The sequence below is a fragment of the Musca autumnalis genome, unplaced genomic scaffold, assembly GCF_047663935.1.
Source record: "Musca autumnalis isolate F117 unplaced genomic scaffold, ASM4766393v1 scaffold_2, whole genome shotgun sequence".
Taxonomy (NCBI): Eukaryota; Metazoa; Arthropoda; class Insecta; order Diptera; family Muscidae; genus Musca; species Musca autumnalis.
This window is the reverse complement of record NW_027411755.1, coordinates 14,360,057-14,382,635: the sequence shown is the minus strand read 5'-3', so window position 1 is coordinate 14,382,635 and position 22,579 is coordinate 14,360,057. Positions and strand designations below refer to the sequence as shown.

The following is a 22,579-nucleotide window of genomic DNA, read 5'->3' as shown; positions in this document are numbered from 1 at the left end:
TTATCCACGATTGTGTATAAATAAATTATCCACGTTTGTGGATACATAAATTATCCAAGTTTGTGGATAAATAAATTATCCGCGTTTGTGGATAAATAAATTATCCACATTTGTAGATAAATAAATTATCCACATTTGTGGATAAATAAATTAAATAAATTATCCTAGTTTGTGGATAAATAAATTAAATAAATTATCCTAGTTTGTGGATAAATAAATTATCCACGTTTGTGGATAAATAAATTATGCATGTTTGTGAATAAATAAATTATCCACATTTGTGGATAAATAAATTATCCACGTTTGTGGATAAGTAAATTATCCACGTTTGTGGATAAGTAAATTATCCACGTTTGTGGATAAGTAAATTATCCACGTTTGTGGATAAGTAAATTATCCACGTTTGTGGATAAATAAATTATCCACGTTTGTGGATAAATAAATTATCCAAGTTTGTGGATAAATAAATTATCCACTTTTGTGTATAAATAAATAATCCACATTTGTGGGTAAATAAATAATCCACATTTGTGGATAAATAAATTATCCACGGTTGTGGATAAATAAATTATCCACGTTTGTGGATAAATAAATTATCCACGTTTGTGAATAAATAAATTATCCAAATTAGTGGATAAATAAATTATCCACATTTGTGGATAAATAAATTATCCATGTTTGTGGATAAATAAATTATCCACATTTGTGGATACATAAATTATCCACATTTGTGGATTCATAAATTATCCACGTTTGTGGATAAGTAAATTATCCACGTTTGTGGATAAATAAATTATCCACGTTTGTGGATAGGTAAATTATCCACGTTTGTGGATAAGTAAATTATCCACGTTTGTGGATAAGTAAATTATACACGTTTTTGTGGATAAATAAATTGTTCGCGTATGTTTATTCACGAACTTGGTCTTCTATAAGAAAACCGTATGCTCTTTAAGAAGCAGATCAACTGCTCCTACCGCGCTCCTGTCTATTTAACATTACAAATTTTACATATCGAAATATCTGCACGCCATATCTAAATACATAATGTTAATAAACAAAACGTTTTTTTCTATTCCCCATAATACATATTCACACATACATACAAACATACATGCTTCAACACTATACAAAGTAAAAAAAGAGACTCCAATCGTGATCTATTAACCCATGGCCTTAAGGTTAGATTGTAGCGCTAACAATGAAATGAAAGTTTGCCAATATTATTGACAACTTTTTTTCTCTATTTTTTGGGGTAACCATAGGACATTGTACGAAATGAGAGTGGCCGGAGGCATGAATAAATAGCTCATATCAGAGATTCAAATACAACATTGTATTTTGGTTGGTAAAGAAGGTGTTGGTAGGTTGGGAAACGTTAAATGGGAGCTAAAACGTTTATGGGGGATACATTGAGGCAAAGTTGAAAAAAAAGAAAAACAAGCTTTTCATTTGGGGGAAATGATTGAAAATCCAACCAACAACCCCACATTGTTCAACTAATAACTTCCGTTTCAATGTTTGATTAAAATTGCAGGTCATAGTGGCAATTGTGGGAATTCTCCCACCCTTAGAAGGGAATGACAAATCTATAAATAGCGTTTCGTAGAATCCCTAGGGTGGCCTCTGAATAAGGCGAAATACAACAAAACAATTGCATCTAAAATTTAATTGAGGAGAACGAACTGCAAAGATTTCCCAGAATGATTGTTATGCTCCAATGATGTGAGGCCATCAAAAAGAAATCTCCCCTTTAACTTTGTTGTTGCTTTTGTTGTGATTCTTGGCGATCACATGTTATGTCATTTGGAGAAGATTGATTGGCTATTTGATATTTTTCAAGCTTTTTTTGTGGTTGCCCCTAATCTGGAATTGTCTTTTTTTAATTATTTGGGGATCAGTTGCCAAGCTGCGGTAAGATTTTTTGTGCTGCTGTTGGGCTTTAGCCTGACCAACTGATGTCATGCTGGCACAGAATGGACTTCTTTAAACTTAAAAAAAAGTTTATATCAAAGGTTGTTAAACCGACATCAATGATATTGAAAAATAATTGAATTGGAATTTATTAATAAAAAAATATCTATGGCGGGGTATGTATAGGAGTGTCTTAAGGAATGAAAGAGAGAATGAAAGAGTAAAAAGAGTAACAGAAACCAAAACCACCCCAATTTTCTATTTGCGGCCCAGTATTATTATGATGGCTCCTTATGTCTCAAATCATAACTCAAGGTATAATTTATAATAGGTTGGTTCGAACATTGGTGGCGTCGTTTTTTATTGGGATAGCTAATACAATTTTGTTTTTTTTTTTTTCAAAATTAAATCAAGGGGCGTGGATCGAAACTAGTCTTCCCTGCCTTACCCCTTGGCGAAAAAGGTTGATTATTTTGTTGTTTTTTCTTTTCCCACAAAAAGCATTACCGAGTGTGCCTCACGTTTTATGGCAGCAAATAAAAATGATCCTCTATTTTCTTGCAAAACTTTTCCCAACCCCTTTTCTATTTAACCCTAAAAATATGAAATTTTTTTGCACTTACCTTTCCATAACTATTCAATGGCCCACTTATCCAACGATCTGCTTCCAGGCGACCCGTCATCAATGCACCTGTATCCGGATCAATGCGTTGCCATTCACGCACCTCACGTTGAAAGGGAGAACGGGCACCATTTTTCCCCATGTGCTCCGCTGTGCTGCTGACTGTTGATGTTGAGGTAATGGGAGCTGCAAATAAACGCAGCTCCTTTTGATTTGTTGCTGAATGTGGTGTTGTTGTCATGATTTCCATTTTGTTTTCGTATTTACATGTAATACTCTAAGCGGAAGTGGTTCTTCTAGAAGAAAATACTTGATTCTTGTTTTTCTTTTAATTTATGAGCGTTTCCTTTTGCCTCTCTCTTTTAATTTATGTTTTTTTGCGGTCTATCAGCTAATTGTTGGCTGTCTGGTCCGCTTTCTTTGCAACTTGCTAGCTTTTTGGCTGGCTACTGGCGTTGTTTTATCTGTTCTTTTCATGAACACCAAAGTAATTTTTCACGCTCTAATTTAATTAACGTTGTTTTGTTGTTTGAGTTGTTTGTTAGCCAGTCTGAGGTATCTTTCCAGTGATAACACCTTTTCTTTTGTTTTAAATCATAAATCACAAATGTAGCTGTAATAAAAAAAAATTAAGAATAATTTGTTATTATTAATTATTTGAAAGAAAGTGTGGGGGAAATTTTTTGGTTTGAAAAATAAATACATTGAAATAAATTAAATAAATAAAAAATATGAAAAACAAAAATATTTTATATTTATTTTAGAAATTTTAAGGTACCACCATTTTCATGAGGGGCAAAGATATCACGCAGACATTTCCTAAGCATTTGAGCAATGAAAAACTTCTCTGCAAGTGGTGTTCTAAGACAAGGGTAGGCATTGTGACTCACAAGAGAGCCCATGTGCTCTAAGTGAGCGTAAATTTGTTATCGCTCACAGCCTGTGTAGATGCTAACACGTTGTGAACAACAACAAATTTACGCTCATTGAGAGCACAAGAGAGACCCAAAAATTTTCTCTGCCCCACTCTGTTCTAAGATAACATCCGGCAAAAAGGGGCACACGTGCCCTTGATGAGAATAACAACAGAACAACCACCGCTCAGTATTCATTCAGAAGTCAATGAAGAAGGTTCTGTTGTCGGTTGTTTCAATGCTTTTTTATTTTAGCAATGCATTAACGCACACGCTGTTTGTGGAGAGAGAGAAGGAGAGTCGTATGCGTGAGGCTGCAAACAATGCGTTTGTATTGGTGCCGATACCTGTTCTAAGACACGCCGTTCGAACTCGGCGATAATATGTAGACCGGAGTTAATCACCACTGGGCTCGCGAGCTGTGTCTGTGTGAACACACACAATCTCAATTGTGGTGAGTTTGAACCTTGCTCTCACCACCGATCATCTTCTTTGTTTTAGCAATGAATTAACGCACAAATGTTTATCTAGAGCAGTGTTCACCAGCAACAACAAATTCGACCGCTGCGTTTGTGTTGGGCACACACACGAGATTATCTATCCCTCTCTAGATCGGAGTGTCGTGGATTTTTTCAAAAATATATTTTTTCTGGGGGACGGACCATCGAAGATTTTTTGAAACATTTATTTTTTTCTGGGACCTTTGGTGTTTTTAAGAAAAAAATTTTTTTCTGGGACCCGCTTTGATTTTTTAAGCAATATTTTTTCTGGGACCAACGTGGATTTAAAAAAAATATATATTTTTTTCTTGGAACCAAATTGGATTTTTTGAAATAATATTTTTTTTCTGGGACCAACGTGGATTTTTTTAAAAAAATATATTTTTTTCTGGGGGACCATTGTGGATTTTTAAAAAAATATATTTTTTTCTGGGGGACCATTGTGGATTTTTAAAAAATATATTTTTTTCTGGGGGAACATCGGGGATTTTTTGAAAAATTTATTTTTTCTGGGATCTGCAGAGTTTTTAAGAAAAAATATTTTGTTTCTGGGACCATCGTGGATTTTTTAAAAAAAAATATTTTTTTCTGGGACCACCGAGGATCAAAAAAATATATTATTTCTAGAACCACATAATTAAAATTGTCCTTCCGTTTGTAACACATCGAAATATTCGTCGGAGACCCTATAAAGTATATATATTATTGATCAGCATAAAATTCTATGTCGATTTGACCATGTCCGTCTGTCCGTCCGTCCGTCCGTCTGTCTGTTGAAATCAAGATACAGCTCGCAATTTTAAAGATAGAGAGTCCAAATTTGGTACAGAAGTTTTTATTACTTGCAGGATGGTTGGTATTGAAAATGGGATATATCGGTCCACGTTTTGATATAGCCCCCATAGAACGGTACCTCCCGATTTTCGGTATTTTTAAGGTTTTAGCTTCATTATCCTACCAAAATGGCTGAAATTTGGTACGTAGTCTTCTTTAGGGGTATAAAGCTTTCCCCCAGAATTTTGTCGGTATCGGTTCACACCTTCATATAGCCCCCATAGAACGGTACCTCCCGATTTTCGGTATTTTTAAGGTTTTAGCTTCATTATCCTACCAACATGGCTGAAATTTGGTACGTAGTCTTCTTTAGGGGTATAAAACTTTCCCCCAGAATTTTGTCGGTATCGGTTCACACCTTCATATAGCCCCCATATAACGGTACCTCCCGATTTTCGGTATTTTGAAGGTTTTAGTTTCACTATCCTACCAAAATGGCTGAAATTTGGTACGTAGTCTTCTTTAGGGGTACAAAACTTTGCCCCAGAATTCTGTCGGTATCGGTCCACACCTTCATATAGCCCCCATAGAACGGTACCTCCGGATTTTCGTAATACTGAAGATTGTGACGTCAATATCCAACCGAAATGGCTGAAATTCGTTATTTCGTCTTCCAAGAGTTATAAAATATTCCAGAAGAGTATTATCAGTATAGGTACACGTCTTCCTATATCCCCATAGAAGCTTACTTCTTGATTTTCGGTATTTTTTTAGTTTTAGCCACATTATCTTACCGAAATATAGGAAGTTTGGTATTTAGTCTTCTTTGAGCCTAAAAACTTTTCGTCAGAAATTTGTCGGTATAGATCGACCTTTTGAAATAGTCCCCATAGAATGGTGCCTCACATTGTTTTACCGAAATTGCTGAAATTTAGTATTAAGTCTTCTTCATACACGAAAGGAGACTAATTATTCGATTTTACTTCAATACAACTTGTGGTGGAGGGTATAACAAGTTCGGCCCGGCCGAACTTAACGCCGTTCTTACTTGTTTGGGACTAGCTTCGATTTTTAACGTGGTGGATTTTTTAAAAATATATATTTTTTCTGGGGCCAGCGCACAGTGGATCCACTTGTATGGAGAAAGTGGCCAAAAATATTTAGAGTGTAAAAATCAAGCCAATGCTCCGGTTACAGCTTTGTGCTGCTGCGAAGAGTGTTTTAAGAAACCACGAGGGTAAAATTGTCCGCCTTTCCCCTCTGGAGGGGTTATACGGTAAGAATTGTTTTATGATGTAAATACAATAAATACAAAATAACGTGAGCAAAGGTTCCGATTATCGTATGATGCAAAAATAGGCTTGGGGAAACAAAACAATCTCCAAAACAACATAAAATCCAACCAATTTAGCGGATTAAAAAAATCAACATTTTTGTCGGAAAATTGGTAAAATTTTTAATATAGATCTTATAGCGTTCTTCCTGGAAGGCACGTACCGCCAACGTAAGACAAATTTGGAAGAAGATTTTTTCATCTTGCCAATGATACCAATTATGTTAATGTACGTGGTCAGATAACAGAGTTATACGCTAATGTATCCATAGAAACCCTATTCTAGGGCAGCTTTAGTCAGCAACCCACCATTTATAGTCTGGCACTAGATTGCAGCTGATTTTAATACTGAATAATCTTAAACCCATGGGAGGTGGGCACTGGTCAAATTTAAGTATATGACCAAATTGGCATTACAAAATATACTAAGAAAATATGCCGCTAACTAGAATTCTACAACACGTTAAAACACTATTTTTTTAATGAAAATTAAGCTATTACCTCCTCCCTGAAAATCCACTATAATATTTTGCTATACGTATTAGTTTCGCGATACTTTGAACATATTTACTTGCACATAAAATATAGGTTGTACTCACAACAAAAAATATTAGTCAAATGTTCCGACTTTTTAAGCTTAAAAAGGTCCATGTCATAGCTGTCCGAGTTGCCAGATGTTGTACCAAAATTTTGACATCAATTTTTTTATTTTTGGCCAATGGATCCACTGTGCAGCGTAGAATTTTCTGTTACCGGCTTGGATTTAAAAAACATTTTTGCGTATTTCAGCGTGGATTAATTAAAAATAATATTTTTTAGGACCAGCTTGGATTTTTTTAATACTTTTTTGGGCCAGCGTGAATATTTGTAAAAAAATATTTTTTGTGACTAACGTGGATTAAAAAAATATTTTTTGGGAAAAGCGTGAATTTTTAAACAAAAATTTAAAAAAAAAATATTGTTTTATGGGATCTTTCAAAAATATTTTTCTTTTAGATTTATTAAGATTTTAAAAGAATAATTTTTTCCTGGATTCTTTAAAAAATCTTTTTTTTTTCTGCTATCACGTGGATTTAAAAAAAAAATAGAACCTAGGTCGATTTATATTTTGAAGTCAATTTACCCATATATGTGCGTCCGCCTGTCTGTCCGTCTGTCTGACTGGCTGGTGTGCACGATAACTCTCGAAAGTATCAATTGATTTGGTTAAATTATTTTGTATCGTAATATTTTGTCCAAACTTAGTTTAAGTTCGAAGATAGGTCATATAGCTGCACTCCTTCCGGTACCTACCCAACAAAAAGTTCAAAAATATTCGCTATAATAGTGAGCACCATAATTCGCTGCCCACATTACGACGGCACCATAACGTAATCCATATTTCCTGAGAAATAGTCTAAAAGCTGTAAAAATCCCCTATGGCAACATGTGTAGTGGGTGGAGTGCACGATAACTCTCGAACTGATCAACCAATTTGTTTAAGTTCGAAGATGGACAGTATCGGTGCATAACTTCTGTTACCTCCAACCATAAATTTAAAAAAAAAAATGTCACTGAAGTTGTACGCACGATATCTCTTCAACGGAATATATACCAAAAGGACATAAATTTTGGGAAAAAGGATTTTGGTTTTGTAGCCGGTATTCCATCTGTCCGTAGATTAAAGTTTCAATTCACATAGGCTGAAGATATATATATCTTTTGGGCAAAGCCGACTGATACTTTTTTTACTTGTTTTATTCTTCATACTCCTCTCGATAATGGCCTGTTAGTTGCAAAACCACAGCTCAAGAGATTTTCTTGCAAAATAAGAGGGATTTTTTTATCTTAACTGTGTTATTGGGCCTGCCAGTGGAATAATTAGGACTGGGACCAACGTGGATTTAAAAAAAAAAATTGTCGGGGACCAACGTGTATTTGTTAAACAAATATTTTTTTTTGGGATCAGCGTCGATCTATTTTCTTTGTGGAGATTTTTTAAAAAAAAATATTTTTTTGTTTGACCAGCCTGGATTTTTTAAAGAAAATATTTTTTGGTTGGACCAGAGTGGATTTTTTTAATAAAAAATATTTTCCAACGTGGATTTTTTAAAAAAATATTTTTTTATGGGATCAACTGCGTGGATTTAACAAAAAAAATATTTTTTGGGGCCCAACAGCCTGGATAATAAAAACATATTTTTTTAATTTTTTTTTTTGATTTTTTTTAAAAAAATATATTTTTCTGGGACCAACGTGGATTTAAATAGAAATTGTAGGTGACCAACGTGTATTTAAAAAAAAAAAATTCTGGGATCAGAGTCGATTTAAATTGCTTGGAAAAAAAATATTTTTTGTTTGACCAGGACGGATTTTTTTTAAAAATATTTTTTGTTTGGACCAGAGTAGGTTTAAAAAAAAAACATTTTTATGGGACCAACAGCGTGGATTTAAAAAAAAATATTTTTTGGGACCATCAGCGTGGATTTAAAAAACAAATTTTTTTGGGACCAACAGCGTGGATTTAAAAAAAATATTTTTTGTTTGACCAGGATGGATTTTTTTAAAAAAAATATTTTTTGGTTGGACCAGAGTGGGTTTAAAAAAACATTTTTTTATGGGACCAACAGCGTGGATTTAAAACAAATATTTTTTTGGGACCAACAGCGTGGATTTTTAAAAATATTTTTTATTAGCGTAGATGGGTTTTTTCTGGGCCCAACGTTTATGTTTAAAAAATATTTTTCCTGGAATCAATGGATGAATTTTTCTGGGACCAACGCTAAAAATCGTTTTTTGTTTTTTCCCGTCAACTCAAAATTGACTATAAACAGCTTCGTGATACTTGTAGGACTTTTTGGATAAATCGTGTTGCCCTCGGAGGGTATCAGGTAGGAAAATCGATAATGAAAATTCTATTTTCCCATAGGACTTTTTTACTTTTCAACTCAAGAAGACGATTAATCGAAGCCCTAGATTCCTGTTTACCTTTAATTGTCTTGTCTTTCCATAATCACGAACACATCGTAAAAAGAATACGTCAACAAATTTGTCAGCAGTTTATTTCATTCTTAAGAAACAGATGTTCGCCATAAAGATTTTAAAACCATTCATATGTTCGTAGGTATAAATTTATATTTTTTCTTATAAAAAAATATTACTCATATATTGTTGTTATTATTGTTATTGTTAATTTTGATACATTGGGGATTTTGTGAATTTTTTAATGATTTCCATAATCAACGCAACACGTTCATGTTCTGTCGGAATTAAAAAGTAGACAAAAATAAATAGACAAGCAACTGGCCAGACATTCAAGCAGGCTAGCCAGCCAGCTAGCCAACCATACCACCATCATCATCTATCTGCTTGGCTATCTGTCTGTTTCTTTGTCTGTCCATGAAGTTATGAGTAGCGGCTATTAAGGTAGTGGTTCTTGTTTTTTGATGTTGAATACAAATTGGTAATTATTCCAACTCATGTGACCAGCCGAAACTACCAGCAGAAGACTTTTGCTAGCAGCAGTAGCCACTTGTGGTAATAGCAGAAGAAGGAGGTTTTAAGCCGCCACGGCCTACTAAAATTGCAATGCAATTTGTGCGTTCACAAACAAACAAAATAACAGCAACAACTCCCCTAGTCAATTGAAAATGAGTACAAGTTCAAAGTTGTTTTTCTAATTCCTAGTTTTTTTGTTTGCTTCTTCCACTTCTTGTTCTTCTTAGTTTGGAAAACAAGAAAACTACTATTGCTGGTCGTCCAACTATAACTGATAATTTTCAAATGGTCAAATGTATTGAAAGATGGAGAAGTTGAAGAAATCATCAAAACAAGAACAAGTTTTTTTTCAACACAATTTTTTTTCTGACACCGCAGTTTGAGGAAAAATTGTTTTAAAAAATGTGCAGAAAAACCACATGACCGTAATAACTTTGTTTATCTTTGGTTCGATGTTCGGCTGTTCGCAGAAAACGCATGCGAATGGTGAAACTAGTTCACATATCTTGTGAAAAGAGGCCTCCTTAAGAAGAATGGTAACAACAAACAACATTTCGAACAAGTTGTTGGGAAAGCTTTGTTGTTATTCAATCAAAAAAAAAAAAACAGAAACATAGATATTTATTGTAATAATTAATTGCAGATTTTTGTTGTGCTAGAACAAGAAGGAAGGAAGATATGTATGTATGAATATTGTAAAGGAAATGAAACAAGGGGGACAATTAGGAAATGTTCTCTAAGGAGAATGTAACCATAGTAGGAACAATAGGGTAGGATAGATAAAATGGAACTATTATCAGGTAAATTTAATTTAATTTTAAATTTCTTCCAAACAACCTACTTTAAGATCCAAAAGGGCCTATAACGAACAGCACCCTGGGATACCTCCCACACAAAAGTTCAAAACGACACATACTTGGAGTCCAAAACAATTATTTCGATGAAACACATTTTTGATCGTATCAAAGTGTGTGTAGTCTCAAGGCCGAGGAAAAATATTCTTTTGAAATTCCTAGTTGTAAAAATGTTAAAAGCATGTTTTAAAAAATCCGCATTGGCATAATATTTTTAGAAATGTTTTTTAAAACAGGTTGAAAAAAATGAAAAATACATTAAAAACTTCATATTCGGTATGGAAAAATATTTTTAGGTGGTCTCTAAAAAATATTTTTCCATTAGAAATCTTTTAAAAAATCGAATATGGAAAATATTTTAAAAATCCATGTCAAAAAAAAAAAAAAAAAAAAAAAAAAAAATAAGAACAAGTAAAAAAGTGTCAGTCGGCTTTGCCGACAGATATATACCCTCAGCCAATGTGAAGCGAAACTTTCACCTCCGGCCAGATCGAATGTATTTAAGGTCGCTTCAGAATTTTGTGGCCCTTTTTGAACATTTGAACTTGCCGACAAAAATGTGGATTAGGAATTAACTACACCAAGACACAAATGTTGAACTTTTGTATGGTACCCTTAGGGAGGACCGACCGATATGGGCCATTTTAGAAGTAAAACTAAATTTTGATTAAATATTAGAAGATCCAAAGTTTGGACCAAATTGGTTGCCCCATTCAAGTGATATCTTCCTAGCATTTTAGTGACATTTTTTAAATATTGGGGAGAAGTACCGAAAGTTGTGGCCGGTATTGCCTATGAAACTAAGTTTGGATATAATATGACGAAGACCAAATCGGTTGAACAGTTTGAGAGTTATCGTGCTCTCCGACCGCCACATATGGTGACATAGGGGTTTTTTACACCTTTCGGGCTGCTTTCCCAAAAAATATGGACTTGCCCCTTAAAAAACTTTTACCGTCGTAATGGAGGTAGCGAATGCAAATCGCTTCAACAAAAATCAAAGTGATTCGAGAGCAGGTCTTAAAGTGAACTTATCCGAAATTTTGTGTGAGAGGTACCAGAAGGAGTAGACAAATATAGTCCATATTCGAAACTGATCTATATCTGGTAGATATATTAAGATGTGCAGAGTATGGAATACATCGGTCACTCCCTTCAAGAGGTATCGTTCGCATAATTTTTCCGAACATTTTTGAACTTTTGTGAGGGAGGTACCCGATGGAGTGGACCAATATAGCCCATCTTCGAATTTAAACAATGTTTTGATAAAATATTACTATGGCCAAATTTTGGACCGAATCGACAGATCCTTTCGAGAGTTATCTTGCCCTCCAACCACTGCACAAGGTGTCATAGGGGCTTTTTGCACCTTTCCGGATATTTTCTCAGGAAGTATGGACTTGCCCCTGATGAGACTTGTACCGTCGTATAGGGGGAAGTGAATTCAAGTTGTTGCAAAAATCAAAGTGATTCGAGAGCAGGTCCTAAACTGAACTTATCCGAAATTTTGTGTGAGAGGTACCAGAAGGAGTAGACAAATATAGTCCATATTCGAACCTGATCTATATCCGGTAGATATATTAGGATGTGCAAAGTATAGATTACATCGGTCACTCCCGTCAAGAGTTATTGTGCGCACAATTTTTCCGAACATTTTTGAAGTTTTGTGGGGGAGGTACCTGAAAGAGTGGACCGACATGGTTTATCTTCGAACTTAAACTATGTTTGGACAAAATATTACGAAAGCCACATTTTGGAACGAATCGGCAGATCCATTCGAGAGTTATCGTGCGCTCCATCCACCTTACACGGTGTCATAGGGGTTTTTTGCAACTTTCATGCTATTTTCTCAGGAAGTATGGACTTGCCCCTGATGAAACTTGTACCGTCGTATGGAGGGCAGTGAATACAAGTTGCTAAAACAAAAAACAAAGCGATTCGAGAGATGGCCCTAAACTGAATTTTTTTCCGAAATTTTGTGTGGGAGGTACCCGAAGGAGTGAACCTATTGAGACCATATTGGAACCTCATATTACTCAGGTAGAAAGTTTACACTATACAAAGTATGGACCAAATCGGTCACTCCCTTCAAGAGTTATCGTGCGCACAAACTTTCAGAGAATTTTCGAACTTTTGTGGGGGAGGTACCGGAAGGAGTGGACCGATGTAGCTCATCTTCGAACTTAAACTAAGTTTGGGCAAAATATTACGAAAGCCAAAATTTGAACCGAATCGGTTCATCCGTTCGAGAGTTATCGTGCGCTCCAGCCGGCAGGACAGACAGACAGACGGACGGACATGGCTAGATCGACTCCAAATTGTCTGAAACACATTTCGTTCAAACATACATACTTAGGGTTTAAAACCATTATTTCGATGAGGCACATTTTCATCGTATCAAAGTGTATATGGTAAATAACAAAAATGTTTTGCAATCGATGAATCCGAGTTTCACCCTATCAGAATTCGCAAACTGTTAGCATATTCTATAAAGTATGACTACAATTCTTTAAAATGAAGTGTTTTAGGAGGGATCCCATAATGTCGACCATTAAAATTAATTTTCGTGGAAGCTGTGTTGGCATCAATGTAGAAAAATTAGTAAAAATGGGTTGAAGCCAACAAGTTTTTTTATGTTCCCATACGATTTCTGGCTTAACCTTACATTTTATGGACCTATCCCCAAAGAAAGAATCACAGAATACTTCATGGGCAACAAGATTGTAGTGTATGATTTTTCGATATATCCACTGCATCCACCTAAAATTGATGCTGACATTTTGAAGCCGGAATTTCGGTGTTTTTGAAATTTTTTAATAATCCGGACGCGCAAGAAGATAATATTCCAAACTCTTAACACGATTATAGTACTCGTGATTTTACGTCGTTTGATACATATATTATGAGTGTGCTCCTTACATCTTCCTAGTAATTGGAGTCGAAAGGCCAAAATTTGATGCGTGAATTTTCTTACAAAACCTATTTTTTGCGTGTAAAATTTACAACTGTCATTCCATTTCCTTTGAAACCCGCGTGAATTTAGTTTTTTTAATGAAGCCTTCCGCGATCGAATCCATCTACTAAAACCGCGGATATAGATACCTTGAAAATCGGAAAATCAGCAAAAATATATTTTGACAAATCCGCGTACTAAACCGCGATTTTCTTTAAAATTTTTTACATAAATGGAATCCTTTACTGGCGATTATAATATTTGCCAAAACGAGTGTCATAAAAGAAAAGAGATACGCGAGTAATATGGGTCTTTCACAAAAAATTGAGTGTGGAGGCACATCCGCGGTTCTTGAAGAATCTAATTAAAATTGGTATATTTTGACGTATTTTTGATAGGCGCTGATGAAACCGGATGCGCATCAAAATCGTATGCACATTGCGCGACTTTTACCAACTTTAAGGTTTTTTGCAGTGTATGATGCAACTGACGGCACACAATGGCCCCTGAGTGAAACATCGAAATATGCATAAATTTTGAAAGAGATTGATTCGCTGTATGCAAAAACGGATGCGCATCAACCGACATTAACTAATTCGCGAATAACTGGCTTTTTAATTATAATATTAATTGAATGATTGTAATTTCAATATTACTCTTAATTTCCTACCCTTATAAGTTATCACAGAAATCAGTTAAACTCTCGCGATGGTAAACCATATTTATACCCTCAGCCTTTAGGCTAAAGAGGGTATTTACACTTTGATACGACCAAAAATGTGCCTCATAGAATAATGGTTTTAGACCCCAAGTATGTTTGTACGATATCCGTTTCAGACAATTTTGAGTCGATCTAGCAATGTCCGTCTGTCTGTCTGTCTGGCAGGCTGGTGCGCACGATAACTCTCGAACGGATCAATCGATTCGGTTCAAATTTTGGGTTTCGAAATATTTTGTCCAGATTCGATTTAAGTTCGAAGATGGGCCATATAGGTCCACTCCTTCAGGTACCTCCCCCACAAATGTTCAAAAATTGTCGCGAAACTTGTGCGCACGATAACTCTTGTAGGGAATAACCGATTTGGTCCATATTTTGCACATCGTGTAATTTCTACCAAACTTAGATGAGGTTCCAATATGGACTCAATCGGTCCACTTCTTCGGGTACCTCCCACACAAAATTTCGGAAAAGTTCAGTTTAGGACCTGGTCTCGAATCGCTTTGATTTTTGTTTACGCAAGTTGTATTCGCTGTCCTCTATACGACGCTGTAAGATTCATTAGGGGCAAGGCCATACTTCCTGAGAAAATAGCCTGAAAGTTACAAAAAACCCTGTGACACTGTGTGTAGTGGTTGGAGCGCAAGATAACTCTCGAACGGATCTGCCGATTCGGTCCAAACTTTGGCTTTCGTAATATTTTGTCCAAACTTAGTTCAAGTTCAAAGATGGATTATATCGGTCCACTCCTTCCGGTACCTCCCCCACAAAAGTTCGAAAATGTTCGGAAAATTTGTGCGTACGATAACTCTTGAAGGAAGTAACCGATTTGGTCCATACTTTGCACATTATGAAATTTCTACCAGACTTAGATGAGGTTCCAATATGGACTAAATCGGTAAACTCCTTCGAGAACCTCCCACACAAAATTTCGGCTTGGTTTTTGTTGTAATATCTTGTATTCACTGTCCCCTATACGAAGGAACAAGTTTCCTCAGGGGCAAGTCCATACTTCCTGACAAAATAGTCTGAAAGTTGAAAAACAAACCCTATGACACCATGTTTATGGGTGGAAGCGCAAGATAATTATCGAACGGAAATTCCGATTCCGGCCAAAAATTGGCCTTCGTAATATTGTTTCCAAACTTACTTTAAGTTCGTAGATAAGCCATATTGGTCCACTCCTTCAGGTACCTACCCCACAAAAGTTCAAAAATATTCGGAAAAATTGTGCGCACGATAACTCTTGATGGGAGTGACCGATTTGGTCCATACTTTACACATTCTCATAAAATCTACCAGATCAGGTTCGAATATGGACTATATTTGTCCACTCCATCCCGCACCACCCACACAAAATTTTGGATAAGTTAACTTTAAGACCTGCTATTGAATCACTTTGATTTTTGTTGAAGCAACTTACATTCGCTGCCTCAATTACGATGGTAAAAGTTGTTTCAGGGGCAAGTCCATACGTCTTGAGAAAACAGTCCGAATGGTTTAAAAACCCCCTATGGCACCCCCATGGTCTATGTCGGTCCATTCCTTTAAGTACGTTTTCCGCAACATTTTTGAACTTGTCGGTTCATACGACCAACATTTTGAAACCCCTTAAATACATAAGTTTTTTGTGAAAAAAGTGTTTCAATTTGCACAGGCTGAGGGTGTATCTCTGTCGGCAAAGCCGACTGATACTTTTTTACTTGTTTAACATAAATATAGCCACAGCTTCCATGCTAATTATCTTTTAAGGCCAATATTTTTTGCCTCGACCAAAAACATTTCATTTTATCCAAAAATATTTAATTTGTATAATATACAATCACAAGTCGCGTGTTCTCAAAGGGTAAACCTTGGCTTCAGCTATGTTAAATTTTCAAAAATATTGGTGATATATTGAAATTTGTAAGATGAAAACCCCATTTATTAAAAAAATTATCATCATAGGAAATTTTTAAAAAGGCGTCTAATGAGTTTGATAGTCTGCCTAAACCAACAGCGAAACCAGGTCACATAATTTGGTGGTTGTATGGGTTCGGATTTTCTTTTTCACTTGCAAAAATCTTCGATCATATAGATCAACTCCAATGAGAAATTAATTTAAATTAATAATAAAATTATCTTAGCCCTAACAGGCAACATTAACATTTTAAATAATTTAATTAATTCATCCACATATATATGAGCAAACATTAAAAATAAATTAATTTTTTAATTATATTTTATTTTTAAAATTTTTTTAATCGATTTTCTTGTCAATTTTATTGAAAGTGTATGCATGTATTTTCTAATTTTTTTATAAAAATTTTGTTCTATCGTCAAAAATACTACTGAGGGTAATTTCTTCAATTTTACCAAACATTAAAAACAAAATATTTTTTATTTATTATCCTTTTTAAATTTCACTTCTTTTCTAAAAATAATAATAATAATATTAATAATTTTAATTCAAAAAAAAAAAATTCTTTTTACAGCTTTATGACCAATTGACTTCATACCTTAACTTTATAATAATTATTTTAGTCGTTTTGTTTTATGGAGAATTTCAAATTTGTAAATAAATCGGCAATAGGCTCAAACATTAAAAAATATTTTTTTTTCATTTAAAAATATTTATTAATTATAACCGTTTTCTGAAAATTTAATTTTTTAAGTAATTTAGTTCGTTCAGCTGCAGGATTAAAAATAAATTAAATTTTCTTATTTATTATTCTATTTTGATTGCTTAAGCTGGAGTATTCCCCCCCTAATGGCTTATCTTCATTTATTACCCTCTATTACAGAGAGTAGCGTTTTTCAAAACGAACTGACAGTGTTGCAAAATTTTACTAATCGCTACCAATATCATGATTTCATCCCGGCGAAGCAATTGGCTTTTTCAGCTTTTTGAAATGATGCCTTTTTTAGCGAAAACCCGAACTCTTTAAGTGTCTAGTATTCTCAAATAAATGAGAATCACACTCACTTTTCGGCTTTTCCAAAAAAACATCAGAACAAAAATATTTGCAAACAACTATTCTATTTAAATTTTTTTATAATTTAATTTAAAAATATTTTTAATAAAAAAAATATTATTTTTTAATTTTAAATTTTTATGCAAATTTGGTTTTATCGCCAAATGACTACCATAAGATTTGAAATTTCTATTTTTTTAACGTTTTTATTTCATATTATTTTATTTTTTTTAATTTAGTTAAAAATATTTTCTTTTGAATTTGTTTTTAATGAAAAAATTAAAATCTTTAAATTTTTATTTTTTATACATTTTTTATGACTTTTAAAATTTGTTTTTGTTTTTTTGTATAATTAGTAATTTTTTGATACGCTAATGTTAATATATTCCATAACACTTTTGCTCGAAGTGTATTTAATAGTAATGCTAAGGATTACCGGGGATCTTACACCAAATATTAAAAAAAAAGTTAAAAAGGAAATACTGGTATATACATAGGTTACCTCTTGATATAAACTTACAAAATGCCGATAAAAGTGTCTTCTGTTTTCATCTCCACTTTCATAATTCACCCGATTGTTTGTTCGAATTATTTTTTTGTGTTGCCCGTTGCAATTAGTCCAACTATCCAAAGAAGAGAAAGGAGGAATTGAAATGTAATTCATTTCTTGTTGTGTATTTGTATGTCTTTTTTTGTTGTAATTTCAACATTCCACACTTGCCAGTTATTTATGTCATTATCATCAGGTTTGTGTCTTAAGTCTTTTGTTTGACAACATCATTTGTTATGCTTACCCCGGATTGGTAGCAAAACTGCACATATCCATTTTATTCTTTACCACTACGTCAGTGTTCTGGCTACGCTTGATGGTTAATTTATTCTTCTTCTTCTTGAGTTTCCGCTAATCGTGGCAAGTGTATGCATGCCGGCTTGTGTGATACCAATCTAAACCAGTCTTCGGCGAAATGTCTTCTGCCGTTTCTATTTTTTTACACTTTGTCAGTCTTTTCTTGTCATTGTAATTAACTGTGCTTTGAGTTGTTGTTGTTGTCTTCTTTTGGCCATGGAGTGCCATTGGAGGAGAGACATGGTTGCTAATGTTTGTGAAATGTTCCCCAACAAGGAAGTGTTGATGTAATAAATTAATATTAACTGTGAGCTTAGTGAAGAGAAAAGGAAAGAGAGCGAGAGAGAGGAGAAGAGGGCAAATGACTGTAGTCTAGGATTGAACGGGATCGTAAAATATTTTGTTTAGAGGAGAACTAAATTCGTCCATAACCTAAAAAATAATAAAAATTAATCAAAGAGAAATGGGTTTCAACTTTAGAGTTGTTGAATGCTCATGTCGTTGGATTGGCTTAGAAACATCCCGCTGGGAGAAGGTTATGCGAGATGCAAAGGTTAATGGAAATAACACAATATACCCAAGAAGCACATATTATCCGGGTCACCTAATTAAGTAAGGCTAGTGGGATTGTAAGAGATCTAATATCCCACTCAAGGTGATCTAAATTCACATAGACTGTCACCACAATAATTTCTAAACTAATCTATCTAGCATTTCACTTTTAAGACAACAATAACCCAAGACAATTAACAATAATACACCCTCTACCTATGGCCAGCTATTAAAAGCAAGTTTCAATGCGGAAGCTTAAGCTTCGATGGTATCCATTTACATTTTTATTTTTCTTCTAATAAGAAATTGATATAAAATTATGAAGAACAAAAAGAAAAATGTAACTATTGCGTGTTTTGGTTTTATTGTTGTTATTTATTCTAACAAAAAAAAATCAAGTTTCAAGACAGCAGATCAATCTAACGAAAATGCTGCTGCAAAGTGTAATAAGACACACAAGAAAAAATTAAAAAAATTCAAACATCAATCTCTAAATAAATAACAGCAATTAAATAAATCATAGTTTTTTTACTCTAAAGAGAGGGTGTTTGTTGTTGTTGTTATTTTCTAAATGATTGCCAAGAATGATTACTTGTGAAATATTTGCTTTATTTAACGTACATTAATAAAGTGAGACGTGTTATTTAGTTGGATTGTTATTTTTTTTTTTTTGCTATTTTTTGTGGGAAGGTGGTGCCAATGACCAAAAATGGCGGGGAGTGCCCGCTGAAGGGTAGCATTAAAATGTGTGCTTAATGCCGTTGTTTGTTCTGAAATTATTATTTTGCAATTATCGTTTAATGTCTTTTTTGCACAGTTGCCATTTGCTATGGGGGTGGGTGGTTGTGTGTGTGTGTCATGTTTATACCAAAGACTTAAGAAACAAACATTGTCATCTAATCACCAAGTGACAACGTAAATAGTTGTTTTATTGCTTATTAAACTTGTCTTAATGTTGTGATAATGATTTGTATTTTGCACGAACACAAATATTAGGAGTTTTCGATCAGAAAAGATATTAAAATTGCATTGAAATTTTTCTAAGAAAAACAAAACTGTTTCTGGAGATGAACGGAACTAGTTTGAAGCTATTATCTTAGACCCGAAAAAATTGCGGAAGTACCAACTGCTGCAAAAAAATCAAAAAAATTTGAAACATGTCGCCGACATTCACTTATCGAAAACATTTTGAAATTTTCTGTAGCAGGTACCCGAAGAAGTGGACCAATTCAAATCTGTTTCAAATATATGTCTGAAAGACATATTACGATGGACGAAGGTTAGAGCAAATGGGTTACTGCCTTCTAGAAGGAGTGAACTGATACGACTTATCTTCAAACTTGATCTAAGTGTGGACCAAATATTACGAAGTACAAAGTTTGAACCAAATCGATAGATGCGTTCGAGAGTTCTTGCGCACCAGACAGACAGATGGGAGGACGAACGGGCAGGGATAAACCTAGTCCATTTTATCTTTAATGGATTTCATCCAAACATGCTTGAAGTCTAAAACCATTATTTCGATGAGGCACATTTTTGATCGTATCAAGGGTATATACAGCCTAAAGCCTGATATAAAAAAACTATTTTTTCATTAGAATCAACAAAAACCTTTTTGTCTAAATTTTGTTAGGAAATTATAAATTTATACTATAATAGATATTGTTTAGTTATTGATTTTATTTTTAATTTGATTTTGTTTTATTAATTTTTAAATATTTATCCTTTTATTGATTTTTTCTTATTTAATTTTTAAAATATCAGAAAAAGAATTTCTTTTTAAATTTAAAACTTAATTTTTTAATGTTGTTGTTTTTCTTCTTTGGCCAATGTATGTTGTTAATGTTGTTTTTTGTTTAAGGCCTTTAAGGCCTTTAGATTTGAAGCAAATAAAAAACAAATTTTATTGCTATTACTCCCGACGTTTCGTAGCTTTTTTGGCGACTTCTTCTGCGGAATTCGTCTATTTAAGATCAAAAAATTACAATTAATTTTTTAAAACATATCAAAATCAAAGTAAACTTACAATATTATTTTTAAGACGAGTTTACATTGAACTATAACTAGAACATAAATTAAACTAAACGTCTTAAAAATTAATATCACAGGCAGTTTCACTTTATTGCAACTCCATAGCACGAGCTTATATTGTCGGTGTCCTCCTTCAGATTCATCGTTTTGTCAATTTTTTTCTTGTATTCGTTGGCTCTCAATCATTAGTCTTTTCTTCTCCACTTTTTCTTTGTCTAATATTTTTATGCTATAAAAATCTGGTGAATGACCAGTGTAAAGCAGTTGTCTCTTTATTTTTTGCTATATCTGCCTTGTGTTCTCCCATCCTTGTGCTTAACGATCGCTTTGTTGATTTTTTCGCAGCTTTCATTCTCTTTGCCTTTGCATCGTATTTCATAAACAACATTGCTTTGTTGTTGCTTGTCAATAGGTGTTTTTGTGTTGGTAAATATTGTTTATTATTTCTTTTTTATTTATTTTTATATTATTTTTCAATTGATTTTTTCAAATTTAATTTAAACAGAATATTTTTGCATTTTTAATTTTCGATGATAATATTTTCTTCTTTCTAATTATACCCTACACCACTATGTGGTAAGGGGTATTATGTGTTAGTGCATTTGTATGTAACATACAAAAGGAAGCGAGATAGACCCATAGTTCCTTCTAGGGATATACATAGAATCACTTTCTGAGTCGATTTATGCATGTCCGTCCGTCCGTCCGTCCGTCCGTCCGTCCGTTCGCATTATACAGGTCGCATTTGTTGACCGATTTCGCTGAAAATTGGGGAATACCATTTTTTTAGCCGTCGGAAGATCAAGTTCGAAGATGGGCTATATCGGTCCAAGTTTTGGTATAGCCCCCATATATATTTTCGGCCGATTTCACGTATTTTCTGTAACACACACGCTATATATGTCCGATTTTGATGAAATTTGGAATGTGTGACTGACTTTGGTCTAAAAATAAATGTGCCAAATTATATCGAAATCGGTTCAGATTTGGATATAGCTCCCATATATATGTTCGCCCGATTTCACGTATGCGATCTACCAATCACGCTATATACGTCCGATTTTAATGAAATTTGGAATGTTTGACTGAATTTGGTATAGAAATAAGTGTGCCAAATTATATCGAAATCGGTTCAGATTTGGATATAGCACCCATATATATTTTCGGCCGATTTCGCGTATTTGCTGCTCCAAACACGCTATATAAGTCGGATTTCAATGATATTTGGAATGTGTGACTGAATTCGGTCTGGAAATAAATGTGCCAAATTATATCAAAATCGGTTTAGATCTGGATATAGCTCCGATTTATATTTTTTATATATTCACAGTGGTGTAGGGTATCATATAGTCGGCCCCGCCCGACTTTGATCCTTTCCTTACTGGTTTTTATTTTTCTTTTTTGGGTGCCAGCGTGGTGCAATGGTATGCAGTCCCACCTTGCACACAGAAGGTCGTGGATTTTCGATTCCCCGGCCAGGCAATATCAAATTTTCAACGGTTGCGAAATACCTCTCAGTAATGTTGGCGACATTTCCTGAGTATTTCAGGCATGTAAAACTTCTCTTTAAAGTGGTGTCGTAAGACACGCCGTTCGGACTCGGCTATAAAAAGTAGGTCACATATCATTGAGGTAATATGAATCGGGATGCACTCATTGAAATTATAGAAATCTCCGTTGTCCCGCGTGGGATGTTTGTGGAACAATTATATAGTAATTATTATATATTTGTTTTAATTTTTTAATTGCTTATAATAAGATTTTGTTTTATGTATTTATTTTTATTATTTTGTTTAATTTTAATTTCTTAATAAATATTTTAAAATTGATTAAAAAAATATTTTTTTAATTTTCAATTAGAAAAGAATTTCTTTTACAATTTTCAATTTTCAATTTCAAACTTACGTTATTTTTTGTTTTTTTTTTTTTTAATATTTTTAATAGTTTTTTCATCAAATTTCACTCAAAAAATTTAACTTTTATTATTTAGTTTAATAATATTGGTTTCTTAATAAATACTTCCAAATTTATTAAAAACAAGTAAAAAAGTATCTGTCGGCTTTGCCGACAGAGATATAGCCTCAGCCTGTGCAAATTGAAACACTTGTTTCACAAAAAAACTTATGTATTTAGGGG

General features: G+C 33.8%; 1 protein-coding gene and 1 long non-coding RNA gene across 11 annotated transcripts in view; one reads left to right on the top strand and one right to left on the bottom strand.

The window, feature by feature from the left end:
- Nucleotides 1-2,786, bottom strand: part of LOC141393706 (uncharacterized) — a 101,338-nt gene extending 98,552 nt beyond the window's left edge. For all 10 annotated transcript variants that reach the window (XM_073967075.1, XM_073967082.1, XM_073967090.1 and 7 more), the window contains exon 1: nucleotides 2,538-2,786. In XM_073967075.1, the coding sequence (XP_073823176.1) occupies nucleotides 2,538-2,786 (249 nt within the window). The remainder of the gene's footprint in view (nucleotides 1-2,537) is intronic.
- The window catches only part of LOC141393708 (uncharacterized), a 102,973-nt gene continuing 81,641 nt past the window's right edge, over nucleotides 1,248-22,579 (top strand). Inside the window, exons 1-2 of the long non-coding RNA XR_012410162.1 lie at nucleotides 1,248-2,261; nucleotides 2,378-3,151. This is a non-coding gene — a long non-coding RNA (uncharacterized lncRNA). The remainder of the gene's footprint in view (nucleotides 2,262-2,377; nucleotides 3,152-22,579) is intronic.